Source organism: Chiloscyllium punctatum, chromosome 39 (assembly GCF_047496795.1).
Source record: "Chiloscyllium punctatum isolate Juve2018m chromosome 39, sChiPun1.3, whole genome shotgun sequence".
NCBI lineage: Eukaryota > Metazoa > Chordata > Chondrichthyes > Orectolobiformes > Hemiscylliidae > Chiloscyllium > Chiloscyllium punctatum.
In genome coordinates this window covers 38,359,030-38,379,292 of record NC_092777.1, presented here as the reverse complement: position 1 = coordinate 38,379,292, position 20,263 = coordinate 38,359,030, and the positions used below count along the sequence as shown (strand labels likewise).

The 20,263-nt window shown below is 37.6% G+C and overlaps 1 protein-coding gene across 1 annotated transcript in view; it reads left to right on the top strand.

Moving 5' to 3' along the window:
• LOC140463962 (UNC93-like protein MFSD11) overlaps positions 1–14,255 on the top strand; it is a 65,327-nt gene extending 51,072 nt beyond the window's left edge. Inside the window, exons 12-13 of the mRNA XM_072558473.1 lie at positions 8,198–8,333; positions 8,529–14,255. Coding sequence (XP_072414574.1) covers positions 8,198–8,333; positions 8,529–8,690 — 298 coding nt within the window. The 3' untranslated portion in view covers positions 8,691–14,255. The remainder of the gene's footprint in view (positions 1–8,197; positions 8,334–8,528) is intronic.
• Positions 14,256–20,263: the final 6,008 nt, after the last annotated feature.

The window sequence follows — 20,263 nt, the reverse complement described above, 5'->3', positions numbered from 1 at the left end:
ATTTAGATAAATACGAGATGCTGCATTTTGGGAAGGCAAATCAAAGCAGGACTTATACACTTAATGGTAAGGTCCTAGGGAGTATTGCTGAATAAAGAGACCTTCGAGTGCAGGTTCATAGTTCCTTGAAAGTGGAGTCACAGGTAAATAGGACAGTGAAGAAGGAATTTGGTATGTTTTCCTTTGTTGGTCAGATATTGAGTATAGGAGTTTCTTCATAGTGCAGAGTTATTAGAGGAAGGCAAACCAGGCCTCATCTTCCCAGCAGTCAACTGGCATATTCTGAAATGTTATGGTCCCGATAGCCACGTTGATAGTGACTGACGTATGGTGAGCACATGAGATAAGTATGATGTAAGGATGCTGGGAGGTGTAGGGTGCCAAGAGGACAAGCTGACAAGTAAGAAGGGGGCAAGGTATAAAGTGGTTGAGATGCCAGGGTGACATTGGCAAGGGCATCAGGCAGATGATGCAGTGTTTAGGATATACTGGGGTGAATGGGAGAAATTAGCTCTGGCAATGGGATGGGTGTTGGTTCTGGGTGGGCATTATATGTGGTAGTGGCAGGAGGTGGATGGGGTTTGAGGTCGGGTCTAGCTGCAACAGCGGAAGATGTTGGGGGAGGGTGGTGTTCAGATCTGCAGTGTGAGGCGTTTGGTCCTGATGTGGGGACTTGTTGTGCCCTGGAGCAGGTGTCAGGTGCCAAGGTTTTTTGGTCCCTGGGGAGCAGGTGTACCACATCCCAGGGTAGAGCTCAGGAACAAGGTGTCGGGTATCCAGGACTCCCAAGCCTATAAGCAGGCCCGAGGAAATGTACCTGGAGAATGGGCAAGGGAAGTACAGGGACTGTGGTGCTGGAGAAGCACAGTGGGTCGGGCAGCATCTGAGGAGCAGAAGAGTCGACATTTCAGGCATAACCCTTCATGAGGAATGAGGTTCATGCCTGAAATGTCGACTCTCCTTCTCGGATGCTGCCTGACCTGCTGTGCTTTTCCAGCACTACACTCTCAACTCTGATCTCAAACATCTGCAGTCCTCACTTTCTTCAAGTACAGGGACTGCTGACTCATGCATTTAATTGTCTAACATTTCCTGAGTAACTATTTTGTTGGGATCTTCCAGGATCTCCATTTTATATGGAACTTTAAGAGTATTCCAAGCTTAGAGAAATTGCCCTGCCGAATATTCAATTTCCCAGGCAATACCTTCAGAATCTGCTCTGATAGGGAATTTCCAAGGACCCCACGCACAACTCCCATCTACACTGTGATAGCAACAGTTTGTCTGGCTCTTTCACCATCACTGCTTGCTGCTGGCGTTCATGTTCTCTCAGAACTGAATCTGCCCCAGGTCAGTTAGTGCCTTTGCATAGGAAAGTCATGTCACATCACTGATGTCATCTTGATGCAGAGTCTGGACGTTGACATGAGCTAGGCATCCGATTTCTAGCCTGGGATTTAAAATTCAACATCTGAAGCCAACAGTTCAGGTGAGTGCAGGAAGATTAGTGTCCAAATTGGAAGAATTCAATGGGGCAGAGTCTCAATATTGGAATTAGGCCATTTCAACAGGAAATCAGAAAGCAGGTTTTCACACACAGGATGGCAGAAATTTGAAACACTCTCCAGTAAAAGGGTTTGGATGCTGGGGGTAAACTGGAACACCCCAAAACAGCTGGCAAATTTGTTTATCCGAACAAAATACTCCCCGTCTCATGTCGTTCGGATAGTTGAGGTTCCTCTATAATTCTGTTAAATATGGAGGAAATGGTAATGCAGGTGCAGATCCACCAGGATTCATTTGTTTCCTTTATTCATTCATGGGATGTGGGTATCAATGATGAGGTCAGCATTGGTTACCCATTCCTGAATTGAATGAGATAAAAATCTACAGGTGAGACCGTTGCTGTCTGTCACGTGTAGGCTTGACCTGGTGAGGACAGTAGGTGGAAGGTGGAGAGAAATGGCTCAATATACACAGCGAGGTTAGGGTACTGCTCCGAGATCAACGACCACTCTGGGGCAAGTGACCCATGTGAGGGGTGGAGACGGCACTGTGCATGGCCAGGGAACAGCCGCTGCTGGAGTAGTTCTGCTCGATGTCTGGCATCTAAGCTGTAACCAGGCCTGTCCTGGCTGCGCCTCTGGAAGGAGCGATAGAAGTGAACACAGGGACCCCTGAAGCAAGCTACACCACTATCTTTGTCATTCAGGGTGAAGAGGAATTGTCACGCAAGCTACTGTGCCAGATTTTAAGATACCTGATGATGTCTCGTTGACCAGAACAAGCGGAAGATAGTATAATCATCTGGAAGATATCAGATAAGCAGGTGATAATCGGACCAGGAGCCAAACTGAAGCAAACCCCAGGAGCAGGCTCTGTCCCTCATGGGAGAGAAGGAGTGTGAGAAGCCATCAACAAAGCTAAGAGTGTTGAGTACAGGAGTTGGGAGGTCATGTTGCGGCTGTACAGGACTTTGGTTAGGCCATTTTTGGAATATTGTGTGCAATTCTGGTCTCCTTCCTATCAGAAAGATGTGAAACTTGAAAGGGTTCAGAAAACTTACAAGGATGTTGCCAGGGTTTGAGGATTTGAGCTATAAAGGGAGAGGTTGAATAGGCTGGGGCTGTTTTCCCTGGAGCATCAGAGGCTGAGGGTGACCTTTATACAGGTTTATTAAATCATGAGGAGCATGGATAGGGTAAATAGATAAGGTCTTTTCCCTGGGGAGGGGGAGTCCTGAACTAGAGGGCGTAGGTTTAGGGTGAGAGGGGAAAGATATAAAAGAGACCTAATGTTTTCACACAGAGGGTGGTAAGTGTATGGAATTAGCTGCCAGAGGAAGTGGTACAATTGCCACATTTAAAAGGCATCTGGATGGATATATTAATAGGAAATTTGGAGGGACATGGGCCGAGTGCTGACAGATGGGACTAGATTGAGTTGGGATATCTGGTCAGCATGGACAAATTGGACCGAAGGGTCTGTTTCTGTGCTGTACATCTCTGACTCTCTACTTCATATTTTTCTACACTATTCTCTTTCCAGAATTTTGCCTATTCATTTAACTTATAGTCTCCATACATTGTCTTCACAATCATTTTCAATCTATCTTTTTTATAATTATCCAATTTAGCAAAAGTGTCCTTCTTCCCTTCATCTAAATCATTTATATAAATTGTAAAATGTTCAAGTCCCAGCACTGATCCTAAGTACAGTACATTCATGGGTTCTCCTTTATCCACAGCACATGTTACATCCTCAAACAAAAATCCAATAATTTGATTTTTAAAAACTGTGTTAAACTCCTGCCTGATTACTTCAAACTTATCCAATTGCACTGTGATAACCTCTTTAATAATGGCTTCAATCATTTTTCCTGTTACAGATGTTAAACAAACTCGCCTGTAGTTTTCTGCTTTCTGGCTCACTTGCTTTTTGAATAAAGCAAGTGTTTTTGCTATTGTCCAGTCTAATGGAACTTTTCCTGAAAACAAAGAAAATTGAAACCAACACATCAACTATTTCACTTGCCACATCTTTTAAAATCCAAGGATGCGGTCCATCTGCCTAATTACCATTTATAGTTCAGTTTTCCATTATTCAGTTTGGTACCAGCTTTATCTTCATCAGTGAACAAATAGGTTTTCCACTTTTGATGTTGGCTTCTCAGAGTGCAGTCAGAGCCAGGTTTATGGCATTGTGAATGGCTTGGCTGTAAGGGCAGGGGGAAGAAAGCAGTAATAGTTATTGGGGATTAATTTGTTTGAGGAACACACAGGCATTTCTTTGGCTGGAAACGTGATTCCATAAATGTATGTTACGTCACTTGTGCCAGAGTCAACAAATTTGCAGAGTAGCTGCAGGAGATTCTTCAGGGAGATGATGAACAGGCAGAGACTGATCCACATTGGATCAAGATGCAAGAAGATGTAATCCTGCAATCAGCATTTCGGGAACTAGGTAGGAAATGAACAAGCAGGACCTCAATGTAATAATTTCTGGATTACTCCCAGTATCATGTACGAGTGAATACAGAACTACATGGGTAAGATGCATAAATATATGACTAGAAAGATAATCTAAGAGGGAGGGCTTTAGATTCTTCACACACTCAGATTGACTCTGGAAAACATGGCACTTATACAGGCTGCATAGGTTGCACTGAAGGGACTCAGTTACTTGCCAGGTATTTTGCTATTGATGTTGGGAGGGTTTTCAAGTAATTCAGCAGGAGTGTGGGAACCAAAAGAGAATACTAGAGAGGAATACCAGAGTATGCAAATACTTGGAGAGATCGATAACATTAGTAGAGAATAGGAAGTCATTTGGTGAAGTTGAAGTTTAGAGAGCAATTAATTAAGTCTATATCGGGTTTACTGTGCATGTGCGTGAATATGAATACATGAAGTACAATAAACAAGATTAGGTGGTTACAGGCTCAGATGTCATGTGGGATTATAATTTTGTGACGATAAGAGAAACCATATTGAGTGAAAGAAAGCAGACAGTAATGGTTAATCAGTATTTTGGGGCAGCAGAAAAGTTTGAAATGGGAGTTCCCCAGCAGTCAGTGTTGGGCTCCATGCTTTTCCTGATATATATTAATGAGTAAGATCTGGATGTCCAGGTGACAGTTTTGAAGTTTGTGGTTGATATGAAGCTTGGGAGCATTACAAATTGTGAGAAGAATCATGTGGAACTCCAAAAGGATACAGACAAGTTGGTGAAATAAATGTACAAAATTCTGGAGAAACTCAGTGGGTCTGACAGATTATGGGAAGAAAAGCAGATGTAATGTTTTGGCTACAGGGTGATTCTTGAGGAATTTAGTTTTCTTTAACACCAGGAAAGAAGTGAAAAATTTTCTTGTGAAAGCATCAACTAAGATGAGAAATGAAATGTAACTGCATATTGGGACAACTTTGAAATAGTGTGAGGCAGTGCTGGTTGAGTAAAGGTTTCAAATGTGCATGTGGTGGCATGTGGCACTAAGTGTGGATCTCAGGATGTTGTCATAGCAATTATCTGAGGAGCATTAGAAGACTTGGAAGTTCCTGTAATCTTGGTTGGGTTTGACACATGAAAGGTGGAATCTATGCACAGTAAGGCAGAGTGGAGGCAGTCATTAAGGAAAGAGGTGTGGTTGTGAAATGTTGAGAGGGAAGAAGAAAGCGGTGAAGGTGAACAAGTTGAAAAATTAAACTGAAACACCATCAGACAAAGAGTAGAACTTCTTTGAGAAAGAGATGTACCTATGAATTAAACATTGAGATTAAAGCAAAATGCAGTGGAATGCTGGGAGTCTGAAAGAAGCACAGAAAATGCTAGAGAAACTCAGCGGGTCTGGCAATGTCTGTGGATAGAGAACCATAAAGGTTTTGAGTTCACTATAACTTCTTACAGACACGGATTTGAAAGAATGCTGTGATGCATTTATATACGAAGAACTTGGACACAGTATACAAAAGGAGACAATATATAAGGGTACAAGGGCATCCTTCTAAAACCTTTGGAATATCATGTGAGGTTGCTCACGTTAGCATGAAGAGAGGGGCTGAATAATATTTAAATAGAGAAAGACTACAGAGCACAACAAAACAGAGGATTAGGACTCCTTGTCGATGACACAGAAAACTCGCATCCAGATTTAGAGGGTAATAGTGAAGACAAATGGAATGTTGGTCTTTATTTCAAAGGGAATGGAGTAAATACATAGGGAGATTTTGCCAAAACTTTGCAAGTCACTAATTGGACCACAGCTGGAATGTTGTGAACAGTCTTGGGCACTTTACCAAGGAATGTTGCATTAGAGACAGTCCAGAGAAGGTTCACTAGGCTGATATCAGGTCTAGATGGACTGTCTGAGAAGGTGACATTTAATAGATTGTTCTCATTGCAATACAGAAGAATGAGAAGTGATCTTCTTGAAACATACACAATTCTTAGGTGACTTGACAGGGTAGATGTGGAAAAATTATTTTTCCTTGTCAGCGAGTCTGGAACTAGACAGCATAATTTTAGATTAAGGGCTCACAAGTCGAAGGCCGGTGAAGAGGCATTTCTTGTCTGAGGGTAGTGAGTCTGGAATTCTTTACTGCAGAGGGCTGTTGAGGCAAGGCTATTAAGGCTAATAGTGATGTAGTGGACTAGAGAAAGGTGGTTGTACAGTACTTGTATAAAACATTTGTTAGACTTCATCTGGAGCATTGTGTATATTTCTGGGTGCTATGCTGTAGAAGACATAGAAATCCATTGGAGAGAAGAAATTTTCTAAAATTCTTCTAATGTAAGGAACTTCAGTTGTAAGGATAGGTTGGAGAGGTTAGGACTGTCCTCTCTGGAGAAGAGGCTGAGCAGAAATCTGATATAAGTTTTGAAAATTATAAGAGGTGTGAGTAGTGTAGATAGGGAGAATCTATTCCTGCTTGTAAGATGATGAATAAGAGGGCGCAGATTTATAAAAGTAGCAAATGTAATATGAAAAAAATGCTTTTTCTGGAATGCACTACCTGGAAGTTTGGTGGAGCTACAGTAAATTGAGGCATTTCCAGAATGCATTTGATGATTATTTAAATCGGAACCATGTGCAAGAGTATAGGTGAAAGGCAGGCAAATGGCACTAAGTTGTAAAGCTCATTAGAGAGCCAGTGCAGACATGATGGGCCAAATAGCTTTCTTTTGAGCCATATCAATCCTGACATTCTGTGACCAAATGGTGAGCCCCTCACTTGGAATGTTTCTTTCCTACTGAAATGTATTTATTTTGTGTATCCTGACCTATACCTTTAAATGTCTGCTCCAGCATCTCTGTTGATCCATTCCTTAACCTAATTTGGCAGTTCCCTTTAGCTAGCTCATCTTCATACCTCATAATTGTCCTTATTAAAAAATAAAATATTAGTCTTGGACCCAGACTTCTCTTCCTCAGACTGAAAGTAAAATTCAATCTTTGGAGTGCCTTCACAACTTATTACTTTTAATCTGATCTTATCTGTTGATTTTAAAATTCCATCCTTTCCTGTCACAGCCTGTTTATCATTTCCTGTATTAATACCTTTCTTTAACATCCTCTATCTACTCTATGCCATGTTTGCCAAATTTGCTTCCTTGCCTCCGATATTTGGTTTAAACTCCTCTCTACTTCTCCAGTTATCAGGCTGGTCAGAACACCAATCCCAGCACAGTTTGACATTAGACAGTCCCAATGGGACTGATCTCACTATTCCCAGTACAAGTGGCCCATGATTTGGAATCTACTTTTCACACACCAGCCTTTGAATTATACATTGATTTATCTAATCTTACTTTGATATCCCAATTTGCACATAGCTCAGGTAATACTCCAAAGTTTGTTACATTATAAGTTCTACTTAATTTGGTGCCTAACTTCTCATGTTGATTGTGCAGAAACCCTTACTCTGGCCTGCCTCTATTTTTGGTACCTACATGAACCACACCGACTGGATCATCCCTTTCCCACTCCAAGTGTCTCTCCAACCCTGAGCAGATGTCCTGGACTTGACATCGCTCTTTGCTGCAGAGAAAAGTCAATTCACTTTATTGCACGGTCTCCGACTAGCACTACATTGCTTTTTGCTCCACCTACTTGAGTAGCATCCTTTACAACAGTGTCATGATCATGTAGCTTATCCACACTGTAGCCCTCTGTTTCTTCCAAACAAGCTGAAAAAAACCTCAAACCTGTTGGACAACAGCAAAAGCTGTGGCTTCTACATTGAGTTTCCTTACCTGCCTTACTTGTAGTTGCACTTAGCTGCCCCTTACGACTCATCATATCAGAAAACCCTGTCTTGAGGGGTGTGACTGTCCCTTTTTACACAATGTGCAGCTAAGTCTCCCCACTGGTGTGTCAAAGTATCTGCAGCTTGGCCTGCCAATCTCAAACTCTGAGCATAGCCCCTCTGGGAGTAAATACCAAACTGCATGTAGTGCTTTTACTTGGTGCTCCTGGGATCTTTGGCACTATCTCTCATCCTTGTGGAATGATAGACATAAATGCTTTCTGGTGATTTCAGTTTTCAAAAACAATTGGATAGTTTTATTTTGTCTTTTCCCAAAGACAAAACACAGATTAAAATTTCTTCAGCATTTGAGTGATAGAGATATACTAGAAGTTTTATGTTTGCATTCATGAATTTTCCAGCTTGTAATTTGTTTCTTTTTAACTTCACAGCAAAACCATTGCCATGGTTTGCAGTTTCCTCCTGGGACTAGGCGATAGTTGTTTCAACACACAACTCCTGAGTATAGTAGGATATATGTATTCCGAAGAAAGTGCTCCTGCGTTTGCTGTCTTCAAGTTTGTGCAAGTAAGAGTGAAAAGCTTTCTTGTGCATGTACTTGATCTGAGGGTAACTGATAAATACTTATAACAAATATTAATTATAGCAATACAAGGTTTGATTTAATTTTCAATGTAATGTTAAAATATTTTATTAATCCTATACATTGAAGTTTCTACTTAGCAATATACTCATTGAATGTTATTTTTCTGTCTCCACCAGTCTATCAGTGCAGCAATAGCATTTGGCTACAGCAATTATCTACTGCTCAAGTGGCAGCTGCTTATCCTTGGTGTGGTTGGATTATTTGGCACAATCTCTTTCATCCTAGTGGAATGGAAGACAGAGGCACATTCTCGTGGTTTCAGTTATAACCGCATTTAATCAAGAAACTGCATTTTCAAAGACCCAATGATGCGTAGGTTTTTAAAGCTTCGATTTATTTTTAAATACCACTTTTACTAATGTTTTTTGAGAAATTTAATTAGGTTGTATGAAAATATTTCTAAATGTAGTTTTCAATCAAACCTTAAATTTACCATAATTATATCAGACCAAGGGCCGGTCTCATCAGACAGAGATGACTGGTGGTGGTTTAACCAGAGGGCCACCAACTTGGATGAGCAGAGGGCTTGAGAAGGGGAGTCCTTCATAATAAGCTCAACCGGTGTGGAAATTGAACCCACACTGTTGGCCTCAATTTATGTCGCAAACCAGCTGTCCAGCCAACTTAGTTAATTGACCTGCTTATTTGTGGCTAATAGATATAACTGGGGTGAATGTTATAAAGCCAATAAAGTGAAGCTGGTTACTGAATAGCTGATGGATATAATAACCAAACATTTCTGCTGCACATAAATTCTGCATTACAAGAAATATGATGAACAAACTAAATCTGAATGATCTAAAATATTGACTTCACTGATTTGAAATACCATTTTAAGCATTTCCTTGTAGTGATGTAGCATATTATTTCACATCCAAATTATGGTAAATTGCCAAATCTTATTTACGCATTTATTTGAAGTAGAAAATTCTTTTCATAATTAACAAAACTTGAAGAAATTTCCAATTTTTTAAAATGAAAATCAAAGCACTTTCTTGAAATCGAGAATCATGTTTAGAAAATTTTCTTTTCACCATGCTTCACCACATCAATCTTTCTGGTTTTTTAAAAATATACATTTTGCTGGTAGGTACTATATGAAGAGTACCAAGTAACAAAAGCATATTGTTTCACATCATTTCAAAAATATTGTCTGCTACTCTAAAACTTATTAATTCAACAAGCATATTTGTACTGTTTATGTAAAACTAAATATTTTTGTGGTAAATATTTCCAGTTTGATCATGTTTTGAAAATACATGTTTTGTGCAACTAATTCCAATGTGATACTTCAAATGGAAATATAAGTGTTTCTGATTATTAATGATTGTGACTAGAGCTGGAATGATTTACAATGAAAATGACCAAATTTACAGTGTGCTAGTGATGTACCTTCAAATGTTCAAGATTTGACAAAAAGATAAAAGTTGTCAGTGACTTGGTTAATTTCTAATCTAGTATGAAATGTTTCTGTTTGCTGATGACTTTCTACGAAATAGTTATGTAAAGATCAAAAGGGAAACTTTGCTTTGAACTAAGGTTTAATAAGAAAGTAAAGGATTACATTTTAAGGGTTTTCTGACTGTTTACATTTAACCACTCTCTTTAAACTAAAAGGTTGTTATATTAATAAGTGTTCATTTTTTCTCATTACAATTTTATTAATCGATGTCTAATTTTTGTAGATGCTAAACCATATTCCATATATATATTTCATATTATATACATATTCCAGTAAGATTCCATACAATCTTACTTGGACAGTAATTGATCAATGAATGCTTTCCACAATGACCTGCTGTCCTCTGTATCAGTTTGTCTGCAGTTACTGGATTGAAGGAGCCAATTTCCTCAATTTAATGTTGGGCCTTAAAGTTGAACAAGTTGATTTTGCAAAATTCTCTTTGGGCACCGATACCAATTAACTTTTCCACTCACCCACATGGAGAGGTCAAAGACTGTGAAGGATCATTTTTTTCTCTCAGCAAGCAATGATTTAAATTGTACAAAACCTGAGCTTGATAGAGCTGAGTTTAGTACTTTGTGATTGTAGATATGGGAACCAATTTATTGAAGAAAAATGGAAGCATTATTGATGTGAACGAGAACTGAAAGCTGACTTCCCAGGAGCACTCTAGATTTTAGGCACTTAATAGCAGCAAATGTATGCATAATGTTTTATTCATTTTCTATTAATCCATCACTAACTGATCTAACTAGCTAAGATTTTATGACAGGATCATGTTGCTGCATTGCTGAAATATGTAGCCTGTATCTCAGCTGAAGAGTATAAAGCTGTGGCATTTGATGCTCACGTAGATACTTGGAATCCCTCTAGTGTGGAAACAGGCCCTTTGGCCCAACAAGTCCACACTGACACTCCAAAGAGTAATCCACCCATATCCATTCCCTTATTTGTCGACATATATTGAATACACAAACATTTCTGTTTTAAGCAGTTTCCAGAACTTGAAGTTAATGTATTCTGCACTTTATAAAATAACATAAGTTTTATATTCTGATATTAAACTATGCATAATCATTAATTATTTCTGTCACATGATAAGTATTTAAATTAAAATAGATTTTTCAAATAATAACTTACCTTTTTAAATACAATGGATGGAATATTGAAAGTATATTAGCGATGAGCATTAAGCATAAATTTGCGCTGTTGCATATTGTGTTTGTTATTATTGAAACGTTTGAACATATTATTAAGAACATTAATTTTCCATTATGGTAAAAGATGGTCACAGATTGAAATAAGCTGGTAAACTTCAATTTAATCCTCAAAGCTGGCTAAATCTGATGTGACATGAGTCAGATCACCTGTGCATTCTCACCATAACTGCTGAGTTGTGAAGGTTGATCAAGCTTTTCTCCCCCACTCGGAAATGCACCAGATAAGACCAATAGCTATCATTTCTTGGTAGCAAACTCACCTCTGAATCAGTCAAGTGCCATGTTGAAGATTTTCAGTACAAAATTTGAGTGCCTACTTTGCTGTTGGGGGTGCCACCTTTCTGGTAGGGTGTTAAACAGAGGCCTCACCTACCTTTTTTAGGCAGATGGGAAGGATCCCATGGCATTTTTTTTTTGAAGAAGAATTTCCTACCTCTTAATTAGCAATACTAAAGTCACTAAAATCAGATTATTTGGTTATTATCATCTTGCTGTTTGTGAAATGTTGCTGTGTGCCATTTGGATGCTCTTTTTTGCATTGAAGCAATGACTGTTTCACGGGTGTAATATTAATGCCAAGTCTTTAACTATTGTTCGAAGCTGTAGAGATTGAAACTGATTACTGATGTCAATGGTGTACCCAGGTGTTTGATGACCAGTCCTTTTAATTGCTAGTATTTTAGTTTTGGGTATAAATTGTGCAGTATTTACAGTATCCTTAGTCTTTCACAATCAATGACCATTGGGCGAATACTTTAATAAAGGACAAGGAAGAAAATGTAAACTAAGGAAAGTGCATCTTTCTGCACTTTGATCTCCTTCGTGTCAAGTAAAAATATTGTCATTTTGACTGTACCTTTCTTATGTTTTCCATTTTATCAATTTCCTTGGATGAAGAACAAAAAAATTGAAAACTCTACATGTTTTGCCATTTTATACCTTTGTTTACTCTCTTTAGAAACTTGAATTCTTTTCTGTTTGCCTTCAGGATTCTTGGACATAAAAGCAATACAGTAAAAGTTATCATTTTGTCAATTTTATCTGGAATGCAACTATTTAAAGATAAAAATCTCAAGATATTGCACTTGGATTAGTTTTTAAAATGTTTGTTGGCTTGTTGCTTTCTAAGGCATTTTTTTTCATTACAAATTCCCAAAACAATTGAGTGGACCATTGATTTAGTGTCTGACTAAAGTTGCATTGTGTTTTTTTAAAAGCTGCCACTTCTCATTGGAAATAAGTTTTTTAAAAAAAACTTTTTAAAAAAAAGTTTAAACTATAGAAGGCTGCATCACTTCTCTCAAAAAAAACCAAAGCAGGGCAGCAGTTTAAACAAATTTGTGTGTCTTGAGTGAATGGTTGTTTTATTTTCTGTCTGTCTGAAAAGAAGCACTGGGTAATTCTGTTCTCTTTTGAACAGTGTGATGGGACCTTCATTTTCTCAACTGCTGAAACATGTAAATTAAGCCATAGTTTAACTTGTTTTGCACTTTTGAGGCCATCCTGTAGTGTTAGCCCAGACTATAGCCTTGAATTTTCTCTGTATTTCTATTCAGGGACCAATGTATCCTAGGCATACACCAATTGTGAGATCTAATACATCATGGTGATCAGCATGTGAGTTGAATGCACAACAAAAATCACTCCCAAATCACTATCTTTTATAGCTGTTAAAAAATCTTGGCAAGGATAAAGCTAGCTTAATTCCCGGTTTACAAGTTTCCTGGTCAGAAGCTGTTTTTAAAATTACAAGATTTTCAGCTGCAGTAGAAAATAGGTTTTTTTTGACTGGTGCTTTATTGAAATGTTTTGATCTTTCATTTAAATTTATCTTTTTGGATACCTGCCTGTCAATTTGTTTCATGATGTATTTTTATAACATAGGACTAAGTTATATTCAAAATTGAGAAGCTGTCCCCATGTAGGTTATAACTCTTTGCAAATATGTACAAATATTGGTTGAATGGCTTGAAAGTTCTTTTTCACAGTTTAAAGAAGGAATGTATGAAATGAAATTAACACTTGCCTTAGATTTTACTCAAGCTGAACAGTATTCATTTTTATATTTTGGCATATTTTGATAAGATGTGCAAGATCAACATTGGCCGAATGGATGCAGATTGCATCCACTTGGGGAAATTCAGGCATCTGTTGAACTGAAGTTTGAAGCTATAATTGAGCAAATATGTTAACTGATCTTAAGCTGACATCATTATTGTAGAAATGCTATTTTAGTCACTACCTAGAGAAACAATTGTGTATGTCTTTAAAGGTCCTCAAATACCAAATGTAGTTTTACCCACCTGAAGTTTCAATGTTATACTGTCTTGAATAGTGATTCTTGATCAGAACAGAACTTAAGCAACTCAGGAACCTGTTGTGGTTTGAACATGCCTTGTTTCCTGTTGTCTTAATGCATTGAATTAAGTTCAACACCACACTTCTGTTGGCTTTGTTTTTATACAGTAACTGATCTTACTGTATGCACCAGTTGCATAAGATTTAAGTTTTGGTAAATTTCGGGAGTTGTTCTGGCAAAGGTGGGGAGGGGAACAATGCTTTGCCAAATTTTTTTCAACACTCAGGCTCACAGTGTAATATAACGAGGAAATGGTTATGTCTACTTTCATACATAAGGCCTTGAAAATGAGACTGATTGATTGATTTTCCTCAGTTGGACCAGAAGATTCACAATACAATCTGTTCCCAACAATGCACATTAAGCTTAAAGTTGTTTGGCATATAAAATTTGTTGTTCATTTCAGATGAATAACTTTACATTATAATTCATTAGATCTCTCTTTCTATGGTGTCTGGAGAATGTCACACTTATACTCATGTATTTTGATATTTTCAAGCAACTTACAATTTGCACTTTGTAAATTATTTCTTTTGATTGTGATGTCTTTGTAATGCTCTGCTGTCAAGTCTTTGTCAAATTAAATTTGTTGGTCAGTCTGCAACACTAAGACAAAGTTTGTTTTAAATGTGTTTTGGTGTGTGGATGGTGTGTACATTCATTCTCCATGTACAACTCTATATGGGTAATGTTTAGTCTGAAAGTGTGCAATATTGAAACTTTATTTAATGTAATAAAACTGGATAAGTTGCTGTGTTTCCTTTATTTGAAATAAAATGTGATATTTGATTGTAATAAACCCATGTTTTCTGTGAATTAGAAACATGTTAATCCACTAAAATATGAAGTCAGCCATATTTGTCAAATAACCAAATTCTTACAAATGCTCCATAATACAAATCATCTTAATATGTACTAGTTTTGAGTGGGAGAAGCAATATCAAAGTCTGAATGTGGAGAAATCAGAAAATTAAGCAGACACAAAAAGTACTTTCTGAACAATTCTAATGTTTAAAGCTACAGTGAAATGTATTTTGTTTCATAACATTGTGTTAAAAAACAGTAGAAAGGAATGTATTTTAGTTTTTTAATTCTAATGTTTAACAAGTTATTGAAGGGAAAATTATGCACTGAGCTGAAATGGATGTTTATCAAATATTTTAAGTCTGATTTCTGTTAAGTTCTACAGACCACATACTGTTCTGAGACAATGTAAAGAGCTCTGCCACTGAATTAAATATATTCTGCATTCTATGAACTTCCTTCACTTTCTTCTCTCTTCAATCTCTACCTTCGCCTATCTGGATACACTGTTCTCTGGATGTGAGTTTAGCCAGTTAATTCAAATAGCAGCATTCATAAATGAACTGCAGTTAAGATGTCTTTGAAGTTTAGGAGTGTACTAGATAATCTGACCACAAAATAACATGACACTAATATTTTAGAATTATTGTTCCTTAACTGTAGAAATTGTTATAAAAAGAAATTCAGTTAAAATATTGTGAATGCGCGATATAACTTTCAGAAACATGGAATCTAACCTTCTGATGATGATGTCCTTTGCAAGAGTAGAAAACCAATTTGATTACGTTTGGACCAACCTCCAATATTTTTCTAATTTCTGATCTGCTAATGTAGCCACAGTACGTACAGATTGCAGGGCAGCACGGTGGCTCAGTGGTTGGCACGACTGCCTCACAGCACCAAAGACCTGAGTTTGATTCTAGCCTCAGCGACTATCTATGTGAAGTTTGCACCTTCTCCCCGTGTCTGTGTGGGTTCCCTCCATGAGCTCTGGTTCCCTCCCACAATCCAAAGATGTGCAGGTTAGGTGAATTGGGTATGCTAAATTGCCCATTATATTCAGGGATATGTAGGTTAGGTGCATTAGGGGTAAATGTAGATAATATGGTAGAGGAATGGGTCTAGGTGTTTTACTCTTCAGAGGGTTAGTGTGGACTTGTTGGGCCAAATGATCTGTGTGAAATGTTTCTATACTAAAATTTGTGTTTTAATGTTTAGTGATAATGTAGTTTATATTTTAGGAATTCTGTGTACGTAACTTCTTGTCTGATGGAATTTGGCAAGGAAGAATTAATTCAGTTTCTTGTGGATATCATAACTGAGAGTTAATAAGATAATGTCATCCATTTTGAACTTTGTGATATAAGACAACCCCGGGCATAATTAACTATTAGAATAAAGATCTCTGAACATCATTAACTATTAAAATGACAGGCTGTAAACCTGCATCTGTTCATGAGAGGTTAAGTGAACGGCTCATCTGCTTCTATTCATTTGTTTAAATACGTGTTTATTTGTGTTGGCTTGACATTTCACCTGACTATTGCAGAACATTAGCTAACATTACATTTGTATTAGTATTGTCTACAGACGCTGAAAATATTCATACTGTAACTTCCAGTATAATTGACTTTGTGCTGTAAAATGAACAGTTCCATTGCCAAATTTCAATAACAGTACTTGATCAGGGTGTTTTTTTTTTTAAAGGAATAATCCAATTTGCTACATGGCATGGAAACTACATACTATAAAATAATGTGACACTAATATTTTATAACTATTGCTCCTTAACTGTAACAATTCTGGATTTGGTTTGTTTGCTGAGCTGGAAAGTTCATTTTCAAACATTTCGTCACCATACGAGATAACATCTTCAGTGAGCCTACGGACGAAGCACTGCTGATGATTCCTGCTTTCTATTTATAGGTTTGGGTTGGTTTGGGTTGGTGATGTCTCTTCCTGTAGTGATGTCATTTCCAGTTCTTTTCCTCTGGATGGCAAATGGGGTCTAAGTCAATGTGTTTGTTGATAGAAACACTATCAGCAAATACATTGCCTTGGCCTCAATTTACCACCCCCTGTTTAAAAAAAAAGAACAGGAAATGACATCACCAACCCAAGAAACCCAAACATATAAATAGAAAGCAGGAAACATCAGCAATGTTTTATCCGGAGGCTCACTGAAGATGTTACCTAGTATGGTGACGAAACGTCCGAAAATGAACCTTCCAGCTCGGCGAGCAAACCTACATTCAGAACCTCAACCTGAGCTACAAATCTTCTCAAAACTCGCTAACTGTAACAATTGTTACAAAAAAGTGCAATTAAAATATTATGAATGCACTATATAACTTTCAGAAACTTGGGATTTGGAATGTAGACCTTGTAATGATAACATCCTTTCAAAGAGTAGAAAACCACATTTGATTATGTTTGGACCAAACTCCAATATTTTTCTGCTCATATAGCCGCAGTACGTACTTATTGAAGTGAAAATGGACTATCAACTTATGTTATTTTGACTTCAGTACCTGAGTCTGTCATGACCTAAATGAGTTTTAAAAGGGCACTATGACCTAAAATGTCTCCTGAGATCACCTGACAAGCCCGTACAATCTACATGACCATGCAAAAACCAGCTGCATCAGAATGACCATTTCCATCAAGGGAGACTGAAATACAGGCTTCAGGATATTTGCACTTTTTGTTTTATTCATTTTTGCATGGGAGCTTTCATATTGGAATGAAAAAAAAGACACAGACACTAAAATTCACAAAGAAACTTTACTAACTGTGTATGTGTTTGATGTTACATTTTCTCATTTTTCATCCCCAGGACTCGTGGATGACTCATGAATAATCATGCCAACAAAAGGTGTTCAGGTTGTTTTTTTTTTGAGGTAGTCATTGCCGGGGACTTAAGTTGTATAAATGTTACTTGCCACTTTCAATCCCCACCTGGGTGTTGTCAATGTCTTGCTGGACATGGACGTGGGATGTGTCACGAAGGAATTGAAAATGGTGCTGAACATTGTATAGTCATCTGAACACCCCCATTTCTTAAGATGGGATGAAGTTCATTGATGAAGCAGGTGAAGATTGTTGGACCTTAGAACATTACTGGAGAAGTTCCTCCGGTTAATGTTTGGGACTGAGGTAATTAACCTCCAACTACTTAAACCATCTTCCTTTGAGTTCAATATGACCCATCTGAGAGTTTTCTCATGGATCTGCATTGACTTCAGTTTTGCTCGAGCTCATTGAGACCCACTCCTGTCAAATGTTGCTTTGATGTCCAAGATTGGTCATTTCACTTCCTGTCTTGAGTTCAGTAATTTTGCCCATTTTCAGAGGCCATAATGTCAAAGTGAAGAGTTGCCTATTTAAGACAGATAAGGAATATTTTTTTTTCTCCAAAGGAGGTGAGTCTAAGGAATTCCTTACTGTAAAAGGCTGTTAAGATTGAGTCATTAAGGCTAAGATAAACAGATTTCTAATTGTTAAGGGAATTGAGGGTTATGGGAATAAAGCAGGAAAATGGAGTTGAGAATTATCAAATCAACTATGATCTTATTGAATAACAGAGTGAACTCAATAAGTACAAGCCTAACCACTCAACCTCTCCTAAGCAAATCCTTCCATACCTGGAATGAATTTAGTGAATGTTCTCTGGACTGGCTTCAAACTCTTTAATTTAAATAAGGGAATCAGAACGTCACAATAGTCCAGGGGTGGTCTGACTTGTGTTTTGTGTAGTTTTAGCTTGACATGACCAACCTTTCCCCCCCCCCCCCCCCCCCCCACACACACACACACACACACACATTCCTGATGAAGTGCTTATGCCTGAAACGTCAACTCTCCCTTTCCTTAGATGCTGCCTGACCTGCTATGCTTTTCCAGCGCCACACGTTTGGACTCTGATCTCCAGCATCTGCAGTCCTCACTTTCTCCTAATCCTTATTTTAAAGCTCCATTCTGTTAATAAGGGCCATCAGTCTGTTTACCTTCCCTATTACCCTGCACATGAACATAATTGGAAGTTACCCATCTACCGCCTTGCTTCAAGAAATATTTTGAATTGTCGTTTCATGTACTGTTACAGGATAGTTCAACGCCAACTGATTGTTTTGACCTGATGTACCAAATTCACCACCTAGTGGGAGAGTTTGGTAATTAAAGAATTATGTCAGAACAGAATAAAACCAAGGAAGCATTATTTTATCCTATTTTTGTTCTTATCTTTATTTTCAATATTTGTAATTATATGATCTGATTGTTGGCTTTCAGTAGTAGTGATTGGGGGTGATCGGAACAAAAACATTGAAAATATGACGACAAATACTGTGCTATGAAACACAAAGTATTTAGTAAACTGTATTGCTAATTTGAAATCTGATTGTACTCATTTAAGGGAATGATAGTCTCAGCCTTTTAAGAATATCATTGTCTAAGATGAAAGCAAAATAAAGCAGATGCCAGAAATCAAATGAAATTGGGAAAGTGCTGTAAAGGCTCAGCAGCTCTGACAACATCTGTTCGTGAGAGAAAGACTGAAATGCTATGTTTTTGACTTTTGATTTATTTGTTTATCTAAACTACACAACATAGTACCATGCAAAAGACCATACACTGGTGAGCAACATATTCTGGAAGGATACAGTGCCTCATTTACATGCTTGCTGGCCACTGCCCTTTGGTTTGAGATTAGATTCCTTACAGTTCTTGTCCTGGTGTTTGGGAAATCTTTTTAGGTAATATAAAAGCAGCCTCTTTTCATCTCTACTCCCAGCTTCTATCCATCACACTTTTCCCCTCAACCACACAGACACTATCTTTTCTCTCGACTGTACCTTGCAAATCTTGTGAGCATTGCAGCAACAAATATTGATCAGAAGCTCTTAATTTATTCCAACATGAATGTCAATTCTAGTCTAATAAGAGCAGATGGGTGTTCCAATAAATATTCTTTTCTTATGATTCTCTACTTAATGCAATCATATTTCCTTTTGTGGAAACTAAGTCGCAAGGAAAACTTAGAACAAATTGAGAACATGCCTGAAAATGAATCTCTATCTAGTTTCTTAGCCCTCTCTAATGTGATGCCTTTTCATAAAACAGTGTTTTCTTGTTTGTCTCATGCAAGAGATTAATTTCTTTGAGAGTGTAAGGTAAAAATGCTATATGCTTTCTCCAAACATTTGTAAACAGAAATGAATGAAATTGCCCTGCCTGCATTGCAATCTAGATACATATTTGGTAATAAATTGGAATAAGCCAGCAAGTGTAAGAGAAAGGAATGTTTGAAGTGAAAAAAAAAGCTGGAAATTCAGAGTTCATAGTTTGAAAATAAAATTAAATATAGAAGAGACGAGACTGAAGATGGTTAAACAAGCAACGTGAAAGGATTGAGTGTCACAATGCATACTAAACAATATGTAGTGGCTGTAACATTTTATCTTGCACTCTGTTCTTTTACCCTGATACACTTGTGTTGTACAATCTGCCTGTAAAGCACATAAGACAGTCAGGACAACACTTTTCACGGTAGCTTGGTTCCCGTGACAGTAATAAATCAAAACAAATTAAATATGTTCATGTATTTTATTCCTGTGTTCTGAATGTTACTATATAATAAATTGATAAACTTCCACGATTCAAGAAATAATCGTCGAGATGAGCTCTTTATAAGCAGACTAATAAAGGAATCTTTAGAAAATGGATGAGATTTTCTATCCATGTCAATTTGACTGAAGATGTAATTCATGTATATCTCCTGACTAAACTTACCATTAATGTACTTGGTGTGTTTTTTTTTGTTGCATGGAAATTTATTGAAAAATTAAGGAGATGCAGAGATATCATTTTTTTAAAAAGTCTTTGCAGAGACACTGGGATCACTGCCAATTGGGGCAACCACTTTTCCCACTAAGAAATCTTCCATTTCCGGCTATATCAACATTGTATAAGCACCATTCATTGTTTCATTCCTTTAGTTTTGAC